Consider the following 23277-nt stretch of genomic DNA (forward strand, 5'->3'; position numbering starts at 1 on the left):
AGATTTTAATAAGGTCTTTGGAGAGAGAGGAGGTGACTTCGAGTTTTCATTGATCTCTGTGCGAACTTTATACTTAGCTTTATCATTAAAAATAGGCTGGGCGCGGTGCCTCACGCCTGTAATCCCAGCACTTTGGGAGGCCAAGGCGGGTGGATCACCCGAGGTCAGGAGTTCGACCAGACTGGCCAACATGGTGAAACCCCATCTCTACTAAAAATACAAAAATCAGCCTGGCGTGGCGGCAGGCACCTGTAATCCCAGCTACTTGCAAGGCCGAGGCAGGAGAATTGCCTTATCTGGGAGATGGAGGTTGCAGTGAGCCAAGATTGCGCCACTGCACTCCAGCCTGGGTGACACAGCGAGACTCCATCTCAAAAAAATAATTACGTTTTAATTTTATTTTTTCTCATTTTTCATTGGTTTTAGTAGAAGGAAGTAGTATAAATTATTGTTAATAGTGCCATTTTTACTTATATAGCTTTCTGACTAGTTTTTAATGATCCATCTCTTTTTCCAAAGTTCCTGACGCAATAATTTAGTTAGTATTAAAGTTGTGTGTCTTAACATTACTGCCCATTTAAAGGTAATTGTATTTACTTTTAGAATGTACATCTTTGTACCACGGAATCTTAGTTGAAAGTACTTTAGAACTATGTGAGTCTAGCTTGTCTTAAAAAAACCTCAGGTATGGTGGCTTCCTTATAGGCGGTACAGTCTGTTCTGTTCTGGTTGTTTAGAAACCAAATTCTGCCTCCATAGAGTTTCCACCCAGTGGTTCTACTGTTATTTCTTAAAGCTAAGCAAAACCAGTCTAGTATAATGTCCTTTCTTTTTCTTTCTTTCTTTCTTCCTTTCTTTCCTTTCTTTCCTTTCTTTCCTTTCTTTCCTTTCTTTCCTTTCTTTCCTTTCTTTCCTTTCTTTCCTTTCTTTCCTTTCTTTCCTTTCTTTCCTTTCTTTCCTTTCTTTCCTTTCTTTCTTTCTTTCTTTCTTTCTTTCTTTCTTTCTTTCTTTCTTTCTTTCTTTCTTTCTTTCTTTCTTTCTTTCTTTTTCTTTTTCTTTTTCTTTTTCTTTTTCTTTTTCTTTTTTTTTTTTTGAGAGGAGTCTCACTCTGTCACCCAGGCTGGAGTGCAGTGGCGCGATCTTGGCTCACTGCAGCCTCCACCTCCGGGTTCAGGCAATTCTCCTATCTCAGCCTCCTGAGTAGCTGGGACTACAGGTACGCGTCACCATGCCCGGCTAATTCTTGTATTTTTAGTAGACATCCCATTTGGCGAGGCTATTCATGAACTCCTGACCTGAAGTAATCTGCTCACCTCAACTTCCCAAAGTGCTGGGATTATAGGTGTGAGCCACCATGCCTCGCCCTAGTATAATTTATTTGTGGTAACCCACTGGCATTTTTCTGGATAAAGTATCATCAGATTCTTGTGTTTCATCAGAAGACTTGGTTTGTATACTTTTCCCAATCCCTTTAATCATTTGGTTATGATTTAGTTTTTTGTAATCTTTTCTTTCGAAATTTTTTCAGAATTTGTTCTTTGGAAAATTTTCAAATTATTTTGACCAAGCTTGAATGCAATACCAGTAGTTGCTTAAGTAGTGCTTGTTTGTTTTCTTGTTTTAGCTAATCTATCAAGATACTCTCTTACCTGTGTCTTTAAATACTACAGTTAACACAAAGTTTGTATTTATTCATACAAATACTCATATACTTTCTTGTGTTTGGATTTGTTAAAGGAAGTTTTTGGTTTTTTTTTTTTTTTTTTTTTTTTGAGCACACCCAGGTAGAGTGATTTATATTTGTTAAATGATGAGATCAACTAAGACAGGTCAGTTTCCTATATGAGTAATTGCCTGTCCAGTAACAAAATGACCAGTGAGGTTTGCAGTTCTATAAAATGTTTCTTGAGTCTGCTTGCATAGTCCCCAAAATAACAGTATGCTGTTAATCTATAGTACTGTGTACCCCTAAAAAAATGCTTTTCTTTATTTTTTGGTCTTAAATTGGATTTAGGAACTTTCTCAATATAGATGATTTACTTTGTGTTCTTAAAATTGACATCTCTTGGTTTGAAATCCTGAGCAAACTTGTCCTGTCTTATTAGATATCAACATGAACTTACGGTATTTTAGTATTTATTGAATACATCAATTTTAAGAAACCTTTGACTAAGGTGGATATACTTCGTTTTCATTAATTTAGCTATAGCAGCCCATTCTGGGTTTTTTTGTTTTGTTTTTTTTGTTTTGTTTTGTTTTTTAACTGCTTTTGTTCTCCATACTGCCTCTCCCCACTCCCTACAACCTTGTGAGACTTTTCAGAATGTTTTATGTCACTCCTTTACTGTGGATTATTGTATTATATTTTGGCAGTAACTTTATTTGTAAATGTTTATAAGGGAAAAAGGTAGCATTTTTGCCTGTAAAATGACTTTAGTATGATTTGAGTTTTGAGCAGTATTTTTGGAAAGAGATTTTTATCTTGAAAAAAGATTTCTCCTTCAGTCGGGGTATACTGTAGTGGTTTTGCTTTTTTCTTATTGTTTTACTTGTTACAATGGTAGATCGTGAATAGTCTTCTTTGTTACTTATGTCTGTTCCCTACATTCTCTGCAATTGATAACAGAAGTTCTTATACTTTGAGAGAAAATTAGACTTAGTGATTTCTTTTTTCTTTCAGTTTATATTATTTGAATGTTAAATAAATGTAAATAATAAACTTAGAAGGATAACCTAACCGTTTTCTTCAGGAAGACACCTGGATTGGGGGGCGGGGGAAACCACATTTCTTTTTTGTATGCTGCCTTCCTCTGTAGCCTTAATGTACATAATATTTTTATTCTGGAAATTTTACTTAATGAATCAAAGGTAATTATTATTTTTAATAACTACATAACCTATGATGATGTGTCATGATGTTTACAACTTTTTTTGTTTGTTTGAGACAGAGTCTCGCTCTTTCACCCAGGCTGGAGTGCAGTGGCGCAATCTCGGCTCACTGCAACCTCCACTTCCTGGGTTCCAGCTGGGATTATAGGTGTGCACCCCCATGCCCAGCTAATTTTTTGTGTTTTTAGTAGAGGTGGGGTTTCCCTGTATTGGCCAGGTTGGTCTCGAACTCCTGACCTCAAGTGATCTGCTCGCCACGGCCTCCCAAAATGCAGGGATTACAAACGTGAGCTACCGCGCCCAGCCTACAACTATTAATATTGGATACATAGGTTGTTTCCATATCTTGACTGTTATATGTAATATGCACTGAATGCTTAGGAATTTTTTTTTATTTTCTTTCTAGTTTAATTAAGTCCTTGAGTTAAATTTTCATGATTAAAAGTATGAGGTTAAAAAATAGAGGCCAGGTGTGGTGGCTGACGCCTGTAATCCCAGCATTTTGGGAGGCCAGGGTGGGCAGATAGCTCAAGTTCAGGAGTTCAAGACTAGCCAAGGCAACACAGCAAAACCTCATCTCTTAAAAAAAAACCCACACCCGCCCCCCCCGCCCCCCCCCCACACACAGAGAAAATTAGCTGTTGTTGGCATGGTGACTCACCCCTGTAGTCCCAGCTACTCGGGAGTCTGAGGTTAGAGGATCACTGGAGCCCAGAGGCAGAGGTTGCAGCAAGCCAAAATCATGCTGCTACACTCCAGCCTGGGGGTGTGTGTGTGTGTGCGCGCGCGCGCACACACACACACAGTACTTGCCCTGTTGTATATTGTCATATTATTTCCTTTAGACAATTACATACACATACACACGCATGCACACACGCGCGCACACACACACACAGTACTTGCCCTGTATACTGTCATAGTATTGCCTTTAGACAAACCCGTCTATATGTCTCTAGAAGTCAAAGACTATGGCTTTTATGCAGCTATTTCAGTGATAGGTATGCATAAAATATTTCATCAGGGTTTAAATTTTCCTTCCTTTGATTAGTAGTGACAGTGAACACTGTGTAAGTGAATTTATGTGAGTACTGTATCTTATGAAATACCTCTTCCTAAATTTGACCTATTAGCTTATTTGATTCTTGATTTTCTTTACAGTTTGCTCTACACACATTCTGCCCCAATGATACCATTGATCTGAACATTTTGAAGACCATTTCTTCAAAAAGAATACTGAGCTCTGTGTTATAAGTGCATCGTATCCTTGCATTTATATATAATTTTGTTTTCTTTTTTTTAAAAAAGCTTTGACAGATCCAAATGCTTCTGCTGCCCAGCAGGCTGTTCTCCAGCAGCACATCAATAGTCTAACATACTCACCTTTTGGAGACTCTCCTCTCTTCCGGAATCCCATGTCAGACCCTAAGAAGAAGGAAGAGGTAAATTTAAGGATACTTCTGCAAAATATCGTATCAAAGAAAGAGAAACTGAATGTGCAGAATGTAATTTTTTGCATGTATATATTAAGGGATTAAGCAAAGCTAGGCATAATTAATTTTTTAAGACATTATTTCACTCAGCCGGGGGTAAATTATTTTTGCTGTATCTGGACGGTGTTGTAACAGTGAAGTGACCACTACACTGAAGATCAGGCCCTGAAATAAGGCAGATATTAATATTCTCATTTTTAATTAAAACAATTTTAAGTTTTTTTCTTTCTAAGATGATGTCTTGCTGGTGTCGAACTCCTAGAAGCAAACCTCCTGCCTCAGTCTCCCAACATGCTGGGATTACAGGTATAAGACACCATGCCCAGCCCTATTGTCATTTTATAAATAAGCAAACTAAGGCTTAGAGAGGCTGACTTTCCTCAAATCATAATGCTCTTAAGTGGCATAACCAAAATCTTAACCTCTTGATTTTTACATAGCTTTGTGTTTAATCTCTTAAAACTCTAGTGTAAAAACATGATCTTTTACTCACATGGTGTTAAAAGTGTAGTCTTTGGTCTGTTTGATCCTTGTTTTACCAGTAATCATCTGTGAGACATTGGAAAATGAGAAAGTCATTTTGCCTCCGTAAATTTGTTTCTTCTGTAAAATGGGGACAGTAATAGTGTTCAATGTTGAGAGCCAAATGAGATAATGCACACCAGGATCATAGTAAATTGCTCAATATACAGAAACTATTTTTCAATCACTTATATCATTATATGTATCCCTCAGCTTTTTATTTTCTGCTTTTTGTTTTGTTTTGTTTAGGTTTCTTTGGTTTTTGGTTTGTTTTTTTTTTTTAAGAAATGGGATCTACCCAGCGCCGTGGCTCATGCCTGTAATCCCAGCTCTTTGGGAGTCTGAGGCAGGTGGATCCCCTGAGTTCAGAAGTTCTAGACCAGCCTGGTCAACACGGTGAAACCCCATCTCTACTAAATATGCAAAAATTATCTGGGCATGGTGGTGGGCACCTGTAATCACAGCTACTTGGGAGGTGGGATAATTGCTTGAACCTGGGAGGCAGAGGTTGCAGTGAGCCAAGATTGTGCCATTGCACTCCAGCCTGGGCAACAAGAGCAAAACTTCGTTTCAAAAAAAAGAAATGGGATCTTACTATGTTCTTAAATTTTATCCTGTAAACTAGATATGAGAAGCAAGATAAGAATATGAAAGTACCTTTTAAAGTGACATGTAAATGATTAGACGAAAATTATTTATGCAGCCTAATTTTAGGTGGCTGAATATGTGTAAGGCATTGTGTTGTTAAGTGCTGAGGATACAAAATGAAAATAAACAAGAATTTATTAAGGTTGCTAACCAGTGACAAAGATCAGACAGACAAGCACTTAAATTTACACTGGTTCAGTAGAGTATATGTGATAATAGAAGAGTCTCTGTGGGCCGGGCGCGGTGGCTCAAGCCTGTAATGCCAGCACTTTGGGAGGCCGAGACGGGCGGATCACGAGGTCAGGAGATCGAGACCATCCTGGCTAACACGGTGAAACCCCGTCTCTACTAAAAAATACAAAAAAACTAGCCGGGCGAGGTGGCGGGCGCCTGTAGTCCCAGCTACTCCGGAGGCTGAGGCAGGAGAATGGCGGGAACCCGGGAGGCGGAGCTTGCAGTGAGCTGAGATCCAGCCACAGTACTCCAGCCTGGGCGACAGAGAAAAAAAAAAAGAATGTCTGTCAATGACGAATGGATAAACAAAATGTTTTATATCTATATGATGGAATATTCAGCCACAAATAGGAGTAAAGTACTGATACATGTTATAACATAAATGAACCTTGAAAACATAAGTGAAGGCCGGGCACGATGGGCATGGTAGCTCATGTCTTTAATCCCAGCACTTTGGGAGGCTGAGGTGGGCAGATCACCTGAGGTCAGGAGTTCGAGACCAGCCTGACTAACATGGTGAAGCCCCATCTCTACTAAAAAGAAAAATACAAAATTAGCCAGGCATGGTGGCACATGCCCATAATCCCAGCTACTTGTGAGGCTGAGGCAGGAGAATCACTTGAACCTGGGAGGTGGAGATTGCAGTGAGCCGAGATTGCACCATTGCATTCCAGCCCGGACAACAAGAGGGAAACTCCATCTCAAAACAAAAAGAAAGAAAATGTTAAGTGAAAGGAGCCAGACACAAAAAGTCACATGATTTGATTTATATGCTATACCCAGAATAGGCAAATCCATAGAGAAAGAAAGCAGATTCATAGTTGCAAAGGAAAAGGGAAGAAATTGAGAGGAACTGAGTTTCTTTTTGAAGTCATCAAAGTTTTCAGGAATCAAATAGTGGTGATGGTTGCACGACCTTGTAAATATATTAAAAACTATTGAAGTAGATGAGTTAAAATGGTGAATTCTATGTCACATGAGTTTTAAGATAAAATTTAAAATATAATAGTGAAAAGATCATAGATGCTTGGATGAATTTGATAAGGCTTTGTTTTCAGAAGAGGAACATTTAACTTTTTTGTATGGGTATGTAGGACTTGGCAAGTCTAGGTCAAGCATTCCAAACAAAGACAGAATTGTGAAAGATCACAACAATCTGGGAATAACAAAGATTCATTGTTAAGTGTAAACAGCTTGCACTGGGAAGAGAAGAATACATTGTGACAGGGGAGATATGCTAGACGTTGTTATTTGAAGTGGTTATGTAATCTCATTTATACTGTTAGGAAAACAAATGTAGAACATCCTCAGGATGCTGTATGATATTGTAGAGATGCCATTTGAAGCACCCTGAAATTTAGTTGTGTGTCCTCCACTAACTTGTAGTTTCCTCAGTAATCAGAGGAAGTAACTTTATTTTTATTTCTGGTACCCAGAGTTTGACTTAATGTTTAATTATTAATGTTTACTAAAAGATGAATAAATACAAGCTAGTATCTGTCCTTTTTTTCCCAGAGCGATTTGGATTTCACAGAAGTTGAATATTAATTCATGACAGAGTCTCAGTTTTTCTTGAAGCATAAGATTTTTGGTTTACGGCCGGGCGCGGTGGCTCACGCCTGTAATCCCAGCACTTTGGGAGGCCGAGACGGGCGGATCACGAGGTCAGGAGATCGAGACCATCCTGGCTAACACGGTGAAACCCCGTCTCTACTAAAAAATACAAAAAACTAGCCGGGCGAAGTGGCGGGCGCCTATAGTCCCAGCTACTCGGGAGGCTGAGGCAGGAGAATGGCGTGAACCCGGGAGGCGGAGCTTGCAGTGAGCTGAGATCCGGCCACTGCACTCCAGCCTGGGTGACAGAGCGAGACTCCGTCTCAAAAAAAAAAAAAAAAAAAAAAAAAAAAAAAGATTTTTGGTTTACTTGAAAAGTAATGACTGTGGCTTAGGATTTTTTTGATACCGTGTTTTCATCAAATGAACATACTGTTTTTCAAAGCAGAATAATTGCAAGATGAACTATAGAACGAAGAGAATATTAATATGTTGTATTAGTACATTTTAATTTACAAAACTTTTTTCAGATTCGTTATCTTTGGTTTTTTTGGAGAAAGAATCTCGCTCTGTCACCCAGGCTGGAGTGCAGTGGTGTGATCTCAGCTTACTGCAACCTCCACCTCCTGGGTTCAAGCGATTCCCATGCCTCAGCCTCCCCAGTAGCTGGGATTACAGGTGCACACCACCACTGTCTGGCTAACAGATTCATTATCTTGATTAGATTTTTTTAAATGTCAGACAAATCATTTTAATTAGGGGCTGGAAAGATGAGTACAAATCAATTCTAGAACGATAAAGACAGTTCTGTTAGTATTCACACATACATACAGATAGTGCATCCCAAATCCAAAATGCTCCAAAATCCAAAACTTTGAGCACTGACGTGACATTCAAAGGAAATGCTCATTGGGACATTTTGGATTTTCACATTTGGGATACTCAACTGGTAAGTGTAATGCAAATATTTCAAAATACAAAAAAATCCAAAATACTTCTAGTCCCAAGCATTTTGGATGAGCGATACTCAACATGTACAAAGTTAGGTGTTAACATCCTTGTTTTATGGGACCAAGTGAATGGCAAAGATGAGGGTTGAAATCTGGTCTTGTGATTTTTAAGGCCAGTGCAATACATTTAAAGTAAAGTAAAAATTTCCTTGATGCTTTTGTTTTTCAGAGATTGAAACCAACAAATCCAGCAGCCCAGAAGGCTCTTACTACACCTACTCATTATAAATTGACGCCCCGCCCTGCCACTAGAGTCCGGCCAAAGGCTTTACAAACAACAGGCACAGCGAAGTCACATCTTTTTGATGGGCTGGATGACGATGAACCATCCCTAGCCAATGGAGCATTCATGCCCAAGTGAGTTTATTTTTGTTAACAGAAATTAAGTATGAAATACTGATATAAACTAAGTATGAAACAATATACAATTATTTATTTAAATATATTACAGATGTAATACAGTCCACTTTGTTTGTTTTTGTTTTTGAGACAGTCTTACTCTCGCCCAGGCTGGAGTGCAATGGCATGATCTTTGCTTACTGCAACCTTTGGCTCCTAGGTTCAAATGATTTTCCTGCCTCAGCCTCCTGAGTAGCTGGGATTACAGGCGTGTGCCATCACGCCTGGCTAATTTTGTATTTTTAGTAGAAGCGGGGTTTCACCGTGTTGGCCAGGCTGGTCTTGAAACCCTGACCTCATGTGATCTGCCGGCTGGCCTCCCAAAGTGCTAGGATTATAGTGCTGAGCCACTGTGCCCAGCCAGTCCACTTTTTTATAATTTGAAAAATACAGAACATCACAGAGAAGAATAAGAGTCCCCCTATCATTCCCGGGGATAACTCATAGTTAGCATAAAAATATTTTGATAAATATGCTTCTTATTTTACATATTCATGATTTTGTTTTGGTTTTGAATAATTAGGGTTTTTTTGTTATTGTTGTTTTTAAAAGTTCAGGTCTCCCAGGCTGGAATGCAGTGACTGCAGCCTCAGCCTCCACAGCTCAAGTGATCCTTCCACCTCAGCCTCCCACGTAACTGGAACTATAGGCTTGTGCCACCATGGCTAGCTAATTTTTTTATTTTTGTAGAAATAGGATCTTCCTATGTTGTTCAGTCTGGTGTTGAACTCGTGGGCTCAAGTGATCCAGCCGTCTCAGCCTCCCAAAAGTGTTGGGAATTAGAGGTGTGAGCCACCACATCTGGCCATGTTTTATGTTTTTTTTTTCTTTCCTTTTTTTTTTTTAAGAGACAGGGTCCTCTTTTTTGCCCAAGCTAGAATAAAGTGGCATGATCATGGCTTACTGGGCTCAAGCAGTCCTCCCACATGAGCCTCCCAAGTAGCTAGGACTACAGGTATGCACCACCAGGCCTGGCTACTTGAAAAAAAATTTTTTTCTAGAGATGGTGTCTTGCGTATGTTGCCTAGGCTGGTCTCAAACTGGTGTCAAGCAGTCCTCCCACCTTGGCCTCCCAAATTGCCGGGATTACAGGTGTGAGCCACTGTGCTAAGACTACTTTTTCTTTTTTCTTACAACTCACAATGGTCAAATAGATTAAGAAGAATCTGGCTTTTATTGTTTGTTTGTTTTTTGAGATGGAGTTTTGTTGTTATTGCCCATGTTTGAGTACAATGGCACGATCTTGGCTCACCACAACCTCTCCCTTCCGGGTTCAAGTGATTCTCCTGTATCAGCCTCCCGAGTAGCTGAGATTACAGGCATGCGCCACCATGCCTGGCTAATTTTTTTTTTTGTATTTTTAGTAGAGAGGGTTTCTCCGTGTTTGTCAGGCTGGTCTCGAACTCCTGACTTTAGGTGATTCCCCCGCCTCGGCCTCCCAAAGTGCTAGGTGTGAGCCACCGTGCCCAGTGTATTTTTTTTTAATACATTATAATTTTATACAAATATAGAACCAAAAATAATTACACAGAAAAAATACAGAAGAGTATGTAGAAAAGTCATTGGTAAACACAGAAAACTACACTTAAATGATGCTTTAGAGCAAATATACCTCAAAGTGTTGATACATGCATGGAACAAAAACCTGAGGAAAATTAAAAATCAGACTATTAACATTAACATCAGGAGAGAGAATGTCATGGCATGTCATTTCTTGGTTATTTTTCTAGATACACACACACACACAGGCTTTTTTAACAAGTACTTTTCTAGTCAGAAAAAAAGAGGTGGGTTTTTTTGGGTGGAACATTTTGTAAGCTTTGGAGAACAAACAATTTTTTTCACTCCCAATTCTTTGTCTATGAAGGTTAATAAGTTAAAAACATTACATGCAACTTTCTTTCCCTAAAAACGTGGTAATCCAGCCGGGCGCGGTGGCTCATGCCTGTAATCCCAGCACTTTGGATGGCCGAGGTGGGCAGATCACCAGAGGTCGGGAGTTCAAGATCAGCCTGGCTAACATGGTGAAACCCCATCTCTACTGAATATACAAAATTAGCTGGGCATAGTTGCATGCGCCTGTAATCCGAGCTGCTTGGGAGGCTGAGGCAGGAGAACCGCTTGAACTAGGGAGGCAAGGTTGCAGTGAGCTGGGATTGCATCCCCGGACTCTAGCCTGGGTGACAGGGTGAGACTCGGCCTCCAAACAAAAAAGAAAATACGATAATCTGCTTCACAAAAGGTGGAAAGTCGAATTTTATGTGTTTCTTAGAATATCAGTAAATTATTTTGAAGGCAGGGACTGTGTATTATTTATGTCTGTCCTAGCATTTTATTTATTTATTTTTGAGACAGTCTTGCTCTGTCACGCAGGCTGGAGTGCAGCGGCACGATCTCGGCTCACTGGGTTCAAGTGATTCTCCTGCCTCAACCTCCCAAGTAGCTGGGACTACAGGCGCGTGCCACCACACCCAGCTAATTTTTGTATAGAGACGGGGTTTCGCCGTGTTGGCCAGGCTGGTCTTGAACTCCTCACCTCAGATAATTCACCCACCTCAGACCCCCAAAGTGCTGGGATTTCAGGTGTGAGCTACTGTGCCCGGTCTTGTCCTAGCATTTTATACACTGTTTTTGCGCAGAGTAGGTAAAAAGGTTTATAGTAGTCTTATCATCAGGTCAGTAGCTCGAGATCAGTTTCACCAGGTCTTAGGATTTTCAGACACACAAGTAGAAAGAAAGGATTAGAGTGGGAGGACATGTATTTTGCTGTTAGTACCATCTGACCTCCTTGGCTTCACTTCTGTGGTGTTGCTGTCAAACGTCATCTTTTTTCTTTTTTTTTTTTTTGAGACAAGAGTCTCATGCCGTTGCCCAGCCTGGAGTGCAGTGGTGCAATCACACGTCACTGCACCTTTAACCCCGGGCTCAAGAGATCCTCCCACCTCAGCTCCCAAATAGCTGAGACCACAGGCCCACACCACCATGCCCAGTTAATTTTTTTCTTTTTTTCTTTTTTTTTTTTTTTTGTAGATATGGGGTCTGTCTTTGTTGCCCAGGGTGGTCTCCAACTCCTGGGCTCAAGCCTCAGCCTCCCGAAGTGTTAGGATTACAGGCATGAGCTACCGCACCCAGCTACCTATCAACAGTCTTAATGTAACAGAAGCATTTTACACAGTTGATCTTGTCCCTCCTCCTTGATTCACTTTCATAATTGTCTTCCAGGACCCCACAGTTTCCTAGTTTTCTTCCTGCCTCACTAGTTGCTGCTTCTCAGTCCCCTTTACTGGTTCCTGTTCATTCCACCATCTGTAAATTAGAATACCCTTGGCTCAGTTGTTGATCACATTTTATCTATGCTTATTTCCAAAGTGCTTCAATTTATTCTCATGGCTTTAAATATCATCTATAGTTTGATGATTCCCAAATTTTTATCTCCAGCCCAGACCTCTTTCCCAAACTCAAGATTCTTATATCTTACCCTACTCTACATCTTCACTTTGATGTCTAAAAGACGTTTATTTAAAATTAACATGTCCATGTCTTCTTTCTCAAACCTGTTCTACCCAAAACCTGTCTCAGATGATTGCATTTCTGTCATTCTAGTTGCTTAGGTCAGAAATTTTGGAATCTTCCTTGACTTTGTCACACATTCCTCATCTAAGTTATCAGCAAATCCTCTTGGTTCTACCCTGTAGATTACTTAGAATCTGTATAGTTCTCACCACATTCATTGCTATTACCCTAGTGCAAGCCACCACTGTCTCTTGCCTGAATTACCACGATACACTCTCTGTTTTTATTGTTTTTATTTTTATTTATGTATTTATTTATTTATTTATTTTTGAGACGGAGTCTCTTTCTCGCCCAGGCTGGAGCGCAGCGCAGTGGCCCGATCTCGGCTCACTGCAAGCTCCGCCTCCTGGGTTCACGCCATTCTCCTCCTGCCTCAGCCTCCCGAGTAGCTGGGATTTCAAGCGCCCACCACCACACCCAGCTTATTTTTTTTTTTCCAGTAGGGACAGGGTTTCACTGTGTTAACCAGGATAGTCTTGATCTCCTGACCTCAAGATCTGCCCACCTCGGCCTCCCAAAGTGCTGGAATTACAGGCGTGAGCCACCGCACCCAGCCCCACTCTTCTGTTTTTACTCTTTTTTGCATCTGATTCTAAACATTGCTACAACAGTGGTCATTTTGAAGCATAAGTCAGATCATTTCCCTTTTCTGCTCAAAACCCTGAAGTGGTTCACTTTTTTTTACTCAAATAGCGACCAAAGTGCTTACTTTGGCATATAAAAGTCCTTGAAGGTAAGATTTCCCATTACTGCTCTGAACACATCTACCATTCTCTTCATTGCCTACTCCACTCTAAACTTACTGCTTCCTTGCTCTTACTAGGACAGGATGGGCATGCTATTTATTTGGGCCTTTGCCCCAATTGTTCCCTTTGAAACACTTCTCCTCATATATCCATTTAGCTAACCCTGTCACTCTTTTTTATTTTATTTATTTTTTTTTTTTGAGATGGAGTCTTGCTCTGTTGCCCAGGCTGGAGTGCAGTGGTGCAGTCTTGGCTCACTGCAAGCTCTGCCTCCCAGGTTCACGCCATTCTCCTGCCTCAGCCTCCCGAGTAGCTGGAACTACAGACACCCACCACCACGCCTGGCTAATTTTTTGTGTTTTTAGTAGAGACGGGGTTTCACCACGTTAGCCAGGATGGTCTCGATCTCCTGACCTGGTGAACCGCCTGTCTCAGCTTCCCAAAGTGCTGGGATTACAAGCATGAGCCACCGTGCCTGGCCAGAACCCCGTCACTCTTTACTCACATGTCACATCAATGAAGACTACTCTGACGACCCTATTTTTGGTTTATTTTTTTTGTTTTTGAGACACGGTCTTACTCTGTCACCCTGGCTGGAGTGCAGTGGCGCTGTCATAGCTCACTGCACCCTTGAATTCCTGGGCTCAAGGAATTCTTCTGACTTGGCCTCCTGAGTAGCTGGGACTACAGGTGCGTGCCACCACACCTGGCTAATTTTTGTTATTTTGTAGAGACAGGGTCTTGCTGTGTTGCCCAGGCTGGTCTCAAACTCCTAGCTTCAAGTGATCCTCCCACCTCAGTTTCCTGAGTAGCTGGGACTGTAAGTGCATGCCATTGTCCCTGGCTGATTTTTAAAAAATTTTTTTGTAGAGTAATGTTCCTACTTTTTAGTAGAGATGGTGTTTCACTATGTTACCCAGGCTTGTCTTGAACTCCTGGGCTCACACAATCCTCCCACCTTGGCCTCCTGAAATGCTGAAATTATAGCGCAATCCACCATGCTACCTTTATTTGAAATGTTTATTTACTCTCTCTTCCTACCCCCAACCCCAGTTGCTATGTTTCAGTGCATTGCAGTTATTGTTTTCTGTGATGTTCAAATTGTCTCATATTGGCCATTAAGGAGCCCTTTCAGATTGGCTCCTAAGTCCTTTCCACATGCCTCAGTAGTGTTTGGCAACTTTCTTGCTTGTAGGATTAACTTTGTAAAATTTTGTTCAAGAGTTTTGCCCTCTGTGTTCATTAAATTCCACATACTGCCCGGCCCCCCCCCACCGCCCGCCACTGGGGCTTTTTTTTTGAGATGATGTCTTCCTGTGTTGGTATAAAGATTATGCTGACCTCATGAACAAACTGGAGAGTATTTCCTCTTTCTATTTTCTAGAGATGTTTGTATAAGGTAATAATTTCTAGCTGGGTACAATGGCTCACATCTGTAATCTCAGCACTTTGAGAGACCAAAGCAGGAGGATCACTAGAGGCCAGTGAGACCAACCTTGGCAACAAAATGAGACCCTGTCTCTGAAAACAAATTTTTTTAAAAATTAGCCAGACGTGATGGCACACGCCGATAGTCCCAGCTATTTGGGAGGCTGAGGTGGGAGCATCACAGGAGCCCAGAAGTTCAAGGTTGCGGTGAGCTATGATACCACCACTGCACTCCAGCCTGTCTCAAAAAGAAAAGTTGGTAATAAAATCTGATGGTAACATCAGATGTTTGGTACTGGTAATGATACATGGGTCTGAAGTAGTATTTATAAGACTATTTGGGAAAAAAGTATTTAAGAGTTAGAGTAGTAGTCAGCTTTTTCTTTTGTATTTTGAGTCACTTTTGATAAGTTATAGTTTTATAATATATATTCATTTCAATAACTAAAATTTCAAATTTATTGGCATAAAATTGTTTAAAAATACCCTTGTCTTTTTTTTTTTTTTTAATCTCAGTGGCATCTATAGGGACACTCACTTTTTCATTCCTTTTTTTTTTTTTTTTTTTTGAGATGGAGTCTCGCTCTGTCACCCAGGCTGGAGTGCAGTGGCCGGATCTCAGCTCACTGCAAGCTCCGCCTCCCGGGTTCACGCCATTCTCCTGCCTCAGCCTCCCGAGTAGCTGGGACTACAGGTGCCGCCACCTCGCCTGGCTAGTTTTTTGTATTTTTAAAGTAGAGACGGGGTTTCACCGTGTCAGCCAGGATGGTCTCGATCTCCTGACCTTGTGATCCGCCCGTCTTGGCCTCCCAAAGTGCTGGGATTACAGGCTTGAGCCACCGCGCCCGGCAGACTTTTTCATTCCTAACATTGATTTTTATTGTGCCTCCTCTTTTTCTGTTTGACCAGGGATCTCCCAATATTACTGGTAATTTCAAATAACTAACTTGTGACGTTACTGATGTTCTCGCGCCTGTGATTGTTTCCTGTTTCATCAGTTTTTAATTTATTATATTTTATTAATATTTAATCTTTATCTTGTTCCTTTCTCTTTTCCGCTTTGATTTGCAGCTTTCCTTCTTTCAAATATATGCATTTAAGTATGTAAATTTTCCTTTTAGTTCAACTCTGGTTTTTTATGTTTTTATTAATTTCTAGATGAAAAGTAAAAAAGGATGATAGCAATAGAAATTCTTAGAAATTTGAGAGTTCCTTTAATGGCCCAGTATATTGTTAGTTTGTAAATGTTCCATGTGTACTTGAAAAGAGTGTGTACTCTGTAGTGAACGAATACAGTGCTCTTACATTAGGCTAAGTTAGACCAGCCTGGGCAACCTGGCGAAACCTTGTTTCAACAAAATATTGGCCAGGCATGGTGGTGGGCGCCTATAGTCACCAGCTACTCTGGAAGTTGAGGTGGGAGAATCACCTGAGTCTGGGAAGTAAGCCAAGGCTGTAGTGAGCCATAATCAGTAATTGTACCACTACACACCAGCCTGGGTGACATAGCGAGACTCTGTCTAAAAGAAAAAAGAAAGAAACCTGAACTTTTTAGGTGTTTGTGATCGATCATTTACATCATTTGATATCCAGGATTTTTTTGCATCAATACTTTCTTGTCATGTTTTTAAAAAAATCTCTCTCTTTGGGCAAACTGAAGAAAGTAAAAAGAAAAAACTTTTTAGTCAGCAAATATCCATTTACCTTTTTCATTCAAGACAGCATAATGAGTTCTGTGGTGAGACCGCCATACATTTGCACTGCCAAAAGAGAGAGAGCATTTAGAGAGTATACAGATGATTGAAATACAAACATAGTGTGATGAGTGAGCGAAGTGTCTGGATAAGGTGCTCGGGGCTGGGAGGAGGACAGTTTTCAAGGGGATTTTCCACTGTGACTTGAAGGTGTTTAGCTTTATTCTTCTAAAGACGATAGTGCAGTATATTTGATGCCTTGTGTTTTGGCTATACAATCCTAGGAAGCGTTTATAAATGAAACTTGTTAGGTTATTCTTAGGTGTACAAGAGTTGAGCAAAAGTGCACCATTGGACCCTAGTTTTTAAGATAATGTCTGGGACACATCTGTATGCCTGAGTAATTTTTTTCTTTTTTCTTTGGTTTCTTGTTTATAGGAAGAGCATTAAGAAGTTGGTTTTGAAGAACCTTAATAATAGCAATCTCTTTTCTCCCGTTAATCGTGATTCAGAAAATCTAGCTTCACCATCTGAATATCCAGAAAATGGAGAGAGGTACACTGAATTCTGTTTTGAGTTGTTCTTAGTAGAGAGTCAGTCTCATTTTTAAGACATTCTTAGGAGTTTATGAAAATTTTTGAAGTTTGGTGAATATTGCAGAGAAGTATTACAGCTTATGAGCACATAGAAATCAAATCATATTTTTGTGTTTTGAATTCATTAAACCTTAAAATTATTGGAGTTCTGATTCAGTGCTTCAGAACTATTTTGGTATTTGTGTATCTTGTTTTGGACAGGGTTAGCATGTATTTGACACCCTTCAGCCCTTTAAAATAAGGAATATTTTGTCTGATGATTTTCTTTCTTTCTTTCTTTTTTTTTTTTTTTTTGAGACGGAGTCTCACTCTGTCGCCTAGGCTGGAGTGCAGTGGCCTGAGCCAAGATAGCCTCCCATGCTCAGGCGATTCTCCTGCCTCAGCCTCCCATGTAGCTGGAAATACAGGCACCTGCCACCATGCCTGATTAATTTTTGTATTTTCAGTAGAGACAGGGTTTCACAATGTTAGCCAAGGATGGTCTCGAACTCCTGACCTCAAGTGATCTGTCTGCTTTGGCCTCCTAAAATGTTAGTATTACATGTGTGAGCCACCGTGCCCAGTCTTATACAGTGATTCTTAATAGTTAGGTATATGTTCTTTCATTTTAGAAATTTATTTATTTATTTATTTTGAGGCGGAGTTTTACTCTTGTTACTCAGGCTGGAGTGCAATGGCACGATGTCGGCTCACTGCATCCTCTGCCTCCCAGGTTTAAGCAATTCTCCTCCCTCAGTCTGCTGAGTAGCTGGGATTACAGGCATGCACCTCCACTCCCGGCTAATTTTTTTTTTTTTTTTTTTGTATTTTTAGTAGAAATGGGGTTTCATCATGTTGGTCAGGCTGTTCTTGAACTCCTGACTCAGGTGATCCACCCATCTCGGCCTCACAAAGTGCTGGGATTACAAACGTGATCTACCACACCCAGCCGAAATTTATTTTTTTTATAAATATATTTTATAATATAAAGATTATGCATGGGCCGGGCGCGGTGGCTCACACCTGTAATCCCAGCACTTTGGGAGGCCGAGGCAGGCTGATCACCTGAGGTCGGGAGTTTGAGACCAGCCTGACCAACACGGAGAAACCCCATCTCTACTAAAAATACAAAATTAGCCAGGCATGGTGGCGCATGCCTGTAATCCCAGCTATTTGGGAGGCTGAGGCAGGAGAATCGCTTGAACCTGGGAGGTGGAGGTTGCAGTGAGCCGAGATCACGCCATTGCACCCAGCCTGGGTGACAAGAGTGAAAACTCTGTCTCACAAAAAAAAAAAAAAAAGATTATGCATGAAAGATGTGTTCTGTAAACTGCTTATTTCCATTTATTTTGTTAGAAATGCCTTTCCATTATCTGTATGCATATATGTGTCTTTTCTTTTTTAAATGATTGCATAAGTCATTATTGTGAATGTAAGATAACTTGACCAATTCCTTATTAGTGGTCGTTTAGATTATCTGGTATCCCTCTACTCAAAACAGTGCTTCAGTAAAAATCCTCATATGCTGGCACATGTTCTCAGGGCCTCCCGAGGGCTGTATCACGAAAAAGAAAAATAAAAAAAAAGAAACTCGTTGTATAGACACCTTTGCACTCCTATTTTTTTTCTTTTAGATAAAATTCTAGTGTGTTTTTTTAAATTATTATTTACAAAGCATTTTCTAACATTTTGTTGATTGTAATCTTAAAAATCTAACTTTTTTTTTGTTTTTAATCTTAAAATTAACCAGTTATTTGATTCCACAAAGGAGAGTATACAATAGAGACAGTAATTATCTGTTTCGCAGTACTGCTATAGTAAGTATTAAGTGAATTTTTAATATATGGAACTATCCAGAACAGTGCCAGGCACTTAGTAAAGGCTCAGTATTAGGTAGCTGTTATCATTGTTATTACTACTACAAGAGGTTAAAGTATTATTTCTTTTCCTTTTCAGATTTAGTTTCCTAAGCAAACCTGTTGATGAGAATCACCAGCAGGACGGAGATGAAGATTCCCTTGTGTCACGTTTTTATACTAATCCTATTGCCAAACCTATTCCTCAAACCCCAGAAAGTGCTGGAAATAAACACAACAACAGCAACAGTGTGGATGATACCATTGTTGCATTAAACATGCGTGCTGCTTTGCGAAATGGGCTGGAAGGAAGCAGTGAAGAAACCTCTTTTCATGATGAGTCACTTCAAGATGACCGAGAAGAAATAGAAAATAATTCTTACCATATGCATCCGGCAGGTCAGGTTCAGATTGGTGTTTAATCTCTTACCAGTCATTTGAGATGACTTGCTTGTTGCAGATACTCAACATATGGAAGTCAGCTGTTTGGCATTTTAAGTATTATTTTATGTGATCCCACATAGGAGAGCTTAAATGTTTAAACAGTTTTATGCTTCAGTTGATTCCGAGTTCGCATACTCTTTGGACCTTAGAGTATTAAAACTGATACATCTTCAATTATCCTGGTGTAGCCAAAGAACCCAAATTTTATAGCCAAAGAGACTATCCTGATATTTTCCCTAGCTTTGTAAACTCAGGTAGATTGCTTATTGTGATACATCTTCAATTATCCTGGTGTAGCCTAAAGAACCCAAATGTTACAGCCAAAGAGACTATCCTGATATTTCCCATAGCTTTGTAAACTCAGGTAGATTGCTTATTGTTTTTTGTTTGTTTTTTCTTGAGACAGAGTATCACTCTGTCACCCAGGCTGGAGTGCAGTGTCGCAGTCTTGGCTCACTGCAACCTCAACCTCCAGGGATCAGGACCTCTCATCTCAGCCACCCAAGCACCTGGGACTACAAGCACATGATACCACACCCTGTTAATTTTTGCATCTTTTGTTTTGCCATGTTGCCCAGGCTGGTCTCAAACTCCTGGGCTCAAGCGATCCTCCTATCTTGGCCTCCCAAAGTGCTAGGATTACGGACACGATCCACCATGCCCAGCCCATTTTGGGTGTTTTGTGGTATTCTTGAAGTGTCTGCAAAATTTATATTTAGTTTTCTTATTGCCATTATATATATATTTGGTCACTTAGTATCATAAGGAAAGAACTTTGTACTTTGACATTAAGAATCCCAGGTATCTGGGTGTGGTGGCTCAGCACTTTGGCAGGCTTAGGTGGGAGGATTGTTTGAACCCAGAAGTTTGAAATCAGTCTGGGCAACATAGCAAGACCTGATCTCTACAAATAATTTAAAAGTAATTAGCCAGGTGTGGTGGCACGTACCTGTAGTCACAGCTACTACAGAAGCTGAGGTGGGGGGATTGTTTGAACCCAGGAGTCAAGGTTGCAGTGAGCTATGATTATGCCACTGCACTCCAGCCTGGGTGACAGAACAAGATCCTGAAAAAAAAAAAAAAAAAAAAATCCAGGTGCTTAATCTGTATTTGTGTATGTATATCTACATGAATTTATTCTACTATATATCTTTTTAACATGAAGTTTTATATTAGTTCTAGTTTTCTTATTGCTGCCACCCAATTTAGAGTTCCCTTCCAAGAAGCAAGCATACAAGTGGGTGTTGCTGGAGACTGGAATTTGATCTGATGTTGGCCTGAAATACTTTTCTCTCAGAGAGCAAGTTAGCCTTATATCTAACTGCAAGTAGGACAAGGAGTGAATAGAACAAGCAAGCATACCATTGTTCCACTACTTTCCTTGAGTTTTTCAGTGCTCTGCTTTTTTTTATTCCGTTCTTTTTTTTTTCTATTTTAATTTTTCCTTTCTTCTTTCCTCCCTCCCCTCCTCCCTCCCTCCCGAGTTTCGCTCTTTGTTGCCCAGGCTGGAGTGCAGTGGTGCGACCTCAGCTCACTGCATTCTTCGCCTCCTAGGTTCAAGCAATTCTTCTTCCTCAACCTCCCGAGTAGCTGGGATTACAACCACCCACCACCACACCCAGCTAATTTTTGTATTTTTAGTAGAGACGGGGTTTCACCATGTTGGCCAGGCAGGTCTCGAACTCCTGACCTCAGGTGATCCGCCTGCCTCGGCCTCCCAAAGTGTTGGGATTACAGGCGTGAACCACAGCACCTGGCGTAATAGTTCTTTTCCTTTGGCCATCAAATATCACTTACTTTTTTTTGTTTGTTTGTTTGTTTGTTTGTTTCAGCCAGAGTTTCGCTCTTGTTTCCCAGGCTGGAGTGCAATGGCACAATCTTGGCTCACTGCATCCTCTGCCTCCCGGATTCAAGCGATTCTCCTGCCTCAGCCTCCCAAGTAGCAGGGATTACAGGCCACTGCCACCACACCCAGCTAATTTTTTGTATTTTTAGTAGAGACAGGGTTTCACTATGTTGGCCAGGCTGGTCTCGAGCTCCTGACCTCAGGAAATCCACCTACCTCCGGCTTTCAAACTGCTGGGATTACAGGCATGAGCCACTGCGCCCAGCCATCACTTACTTTTTTGAGACAGTCTTGCTCTGTTACCTAGTCTGTAGTACAGTGGCACTATCTTGGTTCACTGCAACCTCTGCCTCCTGGGTTTAAGCAATTCTTTTGTGCTTCAGTCTCTTGAGTAGCTGGGACTACAAGCATGTGCCACCACACCCAGCTAATTTTTGTATTTTTGGTAGATAATAGATTTTTGCCATGTTGGCCAGGCTTGTCTTGGACTCCTGACCTCAAGTCATCTACTCACCCCAGCCTCCCAAAGTCCTTGGATTATAGGCGTGAGCCACCTTGCCTGGCTGGATTTTTCATTTTTCTTTTAGCTTTCTATTTGGGAGTGTAAATTTGAAAGATACAAGAGGTTTATGGGAAACAGGCAATGAAACAAGAAGTACTGGGTTTGGAGTTTTATATCTTCTTCTACTGTTAAATTACATTTTAAGCCAACGCAAGTTATTTCCACTGTAGGTTTCGGTATCCTTGTGTGTCAAATAAAAGAAAAAGCGGATTAAGCCTTTCTCAGAGTGTTTTATGGGATACCTTTTACAGTCTGGGATGTTAATGGATATTCTTTGAAAAGAATGTTCTGTGGTTAAGTCTGGAAAAACACGAGGCTAAGCAGAGTTTAATAGGCTATTTACTATAAGATTTAGGCTCTTTGTTGTATCATATGTATGTTCTTCAAACCTATTTGACCATGAAGCTTTTTTCACACACACACCCCCACCCCCACCCCCACACCCCCACACCCCTTCTCCTAGGAATCATGTTTGGTAGAAAATTAGTTTGGAAAAATTGTGCGTTCCGATATATTTTACCTTTATACGATGATTTAGTTGCTGATTATTTCAGGTTATTTATTTATTTTTTCTGTTATTATTATTTTTTTTTGTCACAGGTATTGTTCTCACTAAGGTTGGTTACTATACTATTCCATCTATGGATGACCTTGCTAAAATTACCAATGAAAAAGGAGAGTGCATTGTCTCTGACTTCACTATTGGTCGGAAAGGTAAGTGTGAGTTTAGCATTTAGTGATTAAGCCAGAGAGTTGCACCTTATTTTTGTAATTAGGGGAAGCTTTTGGTAGCTGAATCTGTGTTTTCCTACATTTGGGCCCACCTTGGCCTGAATCTTAGATACTTTGATTGATAAGTAATAAAACAACAAAGACTGGAACCATGTAAAAATTTTTATTTTTTTTTTTTTCTGTTGAGATGGGTTCTTGCTACATTACCTGGCAGATCTCAACTGCTGGGCTCAAGCATTTCTCCTGCCTCAGCCTCCTGAGAAGCACAGAGCCATATAATATTCTTTGGGCTTAGATATACCTGTTTGGTGCTAGTAACTATTTGGGTCATTTTAATCTTCTGTAATTAAAGAAAATACTGGAAATACCAAGAACTACTGAGAAAATTGAATAGTAGGCAAGAGATGTGTAACACTTAGCATCAACTTCATGTTATTAAGTTATTACTGATAATTTTCTTGTAGGGAATGTCACTGTGCTATATTGTATTAAAAAGAGCTCAGGCATTTTAAGCCATATGCCAGGTCAAGTACAAAGGTTTGTTTATGTAACAGCATTGTAGATAGATGGGAAGAGATTTAAGAAGGTTGTTTTGAGGCTAATGGAAGTTTTATAAAAATGCAGATGTTAGGCCTGTCGCAGTGACTCACGCCTGTAATCCTAGCGCTTTGGGAGGCTGAGGTAAGAGGATCACTTGAGCTCAGGAGTTCCAGACCAGCCTGGGCAACATAGTGAGACCTCACCTTTACCAAAAAGTAAAGAAAATTAGCCAGGCATGGTGATAAGTACTTGTAGTCTCAGCTACTTAGGAGGCTGAGGTGGGAGGATTGCTTTAGTTTAGGAGGTTCAGGCTGCAGTGAGCCAGGACCACTGCACTCCAGTCTGGTCAACAGAACAAGACCTCGCCAAAAAAAGAGAAAAGAAAAGAGAAATACAGATGTTAAATCAGGTAACAACATAATTGAAGTTACTCCCTAAGTCCCCATTCTTACCAGTCTAGGAATTGCTGGATGATTTAAAATACTAATATTTAAAACTGTCTTCTCCTTGTGATTGTTTAATCACTATAGTT

At 40.3% G+C, this 23277-nt stretch overlaps 1 protein-coding gene across 9 annotated transcripts in view; it reads left to right on the forward strand.

The window, feature by feature from the left end:
* The window catches only part of NUP98 (nucleoporin 98 and 96 precursor), a 129402-nt gene that overhangs the window by 59116 nt on the left and 47009 nt on the right, over nt 1-23277 (forward strand). For all 9 annotated transcript variants that reach the window (XR_013404059.1, XR_013404060.1, XM_015115071.3 and 6 more), the window contains 5 exons: nt 4198-4331; nt 8520-8707; nt 16629-16745; nt 18722-19020; nt 22074-22187. Coding sequence is in view for 7 of the 9 variants with exons in the window: in XM_015115071.3 (XP_014970557.3) it covers nt 4198-4331; nt 8520-8707; nt 16629-16745; nt 18722-19020; nt 22074-22187 (852 nt within the window). In the remaining 2 variants the exon portion in view is untranslated. The remainder of the gene's footprint in view (nt 1-4197; nt 4332-8519; nt 8708-16628; nt 16746-18721; nt 19021-22073; nt 22188-23277) is intronic.

The sequence above is a fragment of the Macaca mulatta genome, chromosome 14 (genome assembly GCF_049350105.2).
Source record: "Macaca mulatta isolate MMU2019108-1 chromosome 14, T2T-MMU8v2.0, whole genome shotgun sequence".
Lineage (NCBI taxonomy): Eukaryota > Metazoa > Chordata > Mammalia > Primates > Cercopithecidae > Macaca > Macaca mulatta.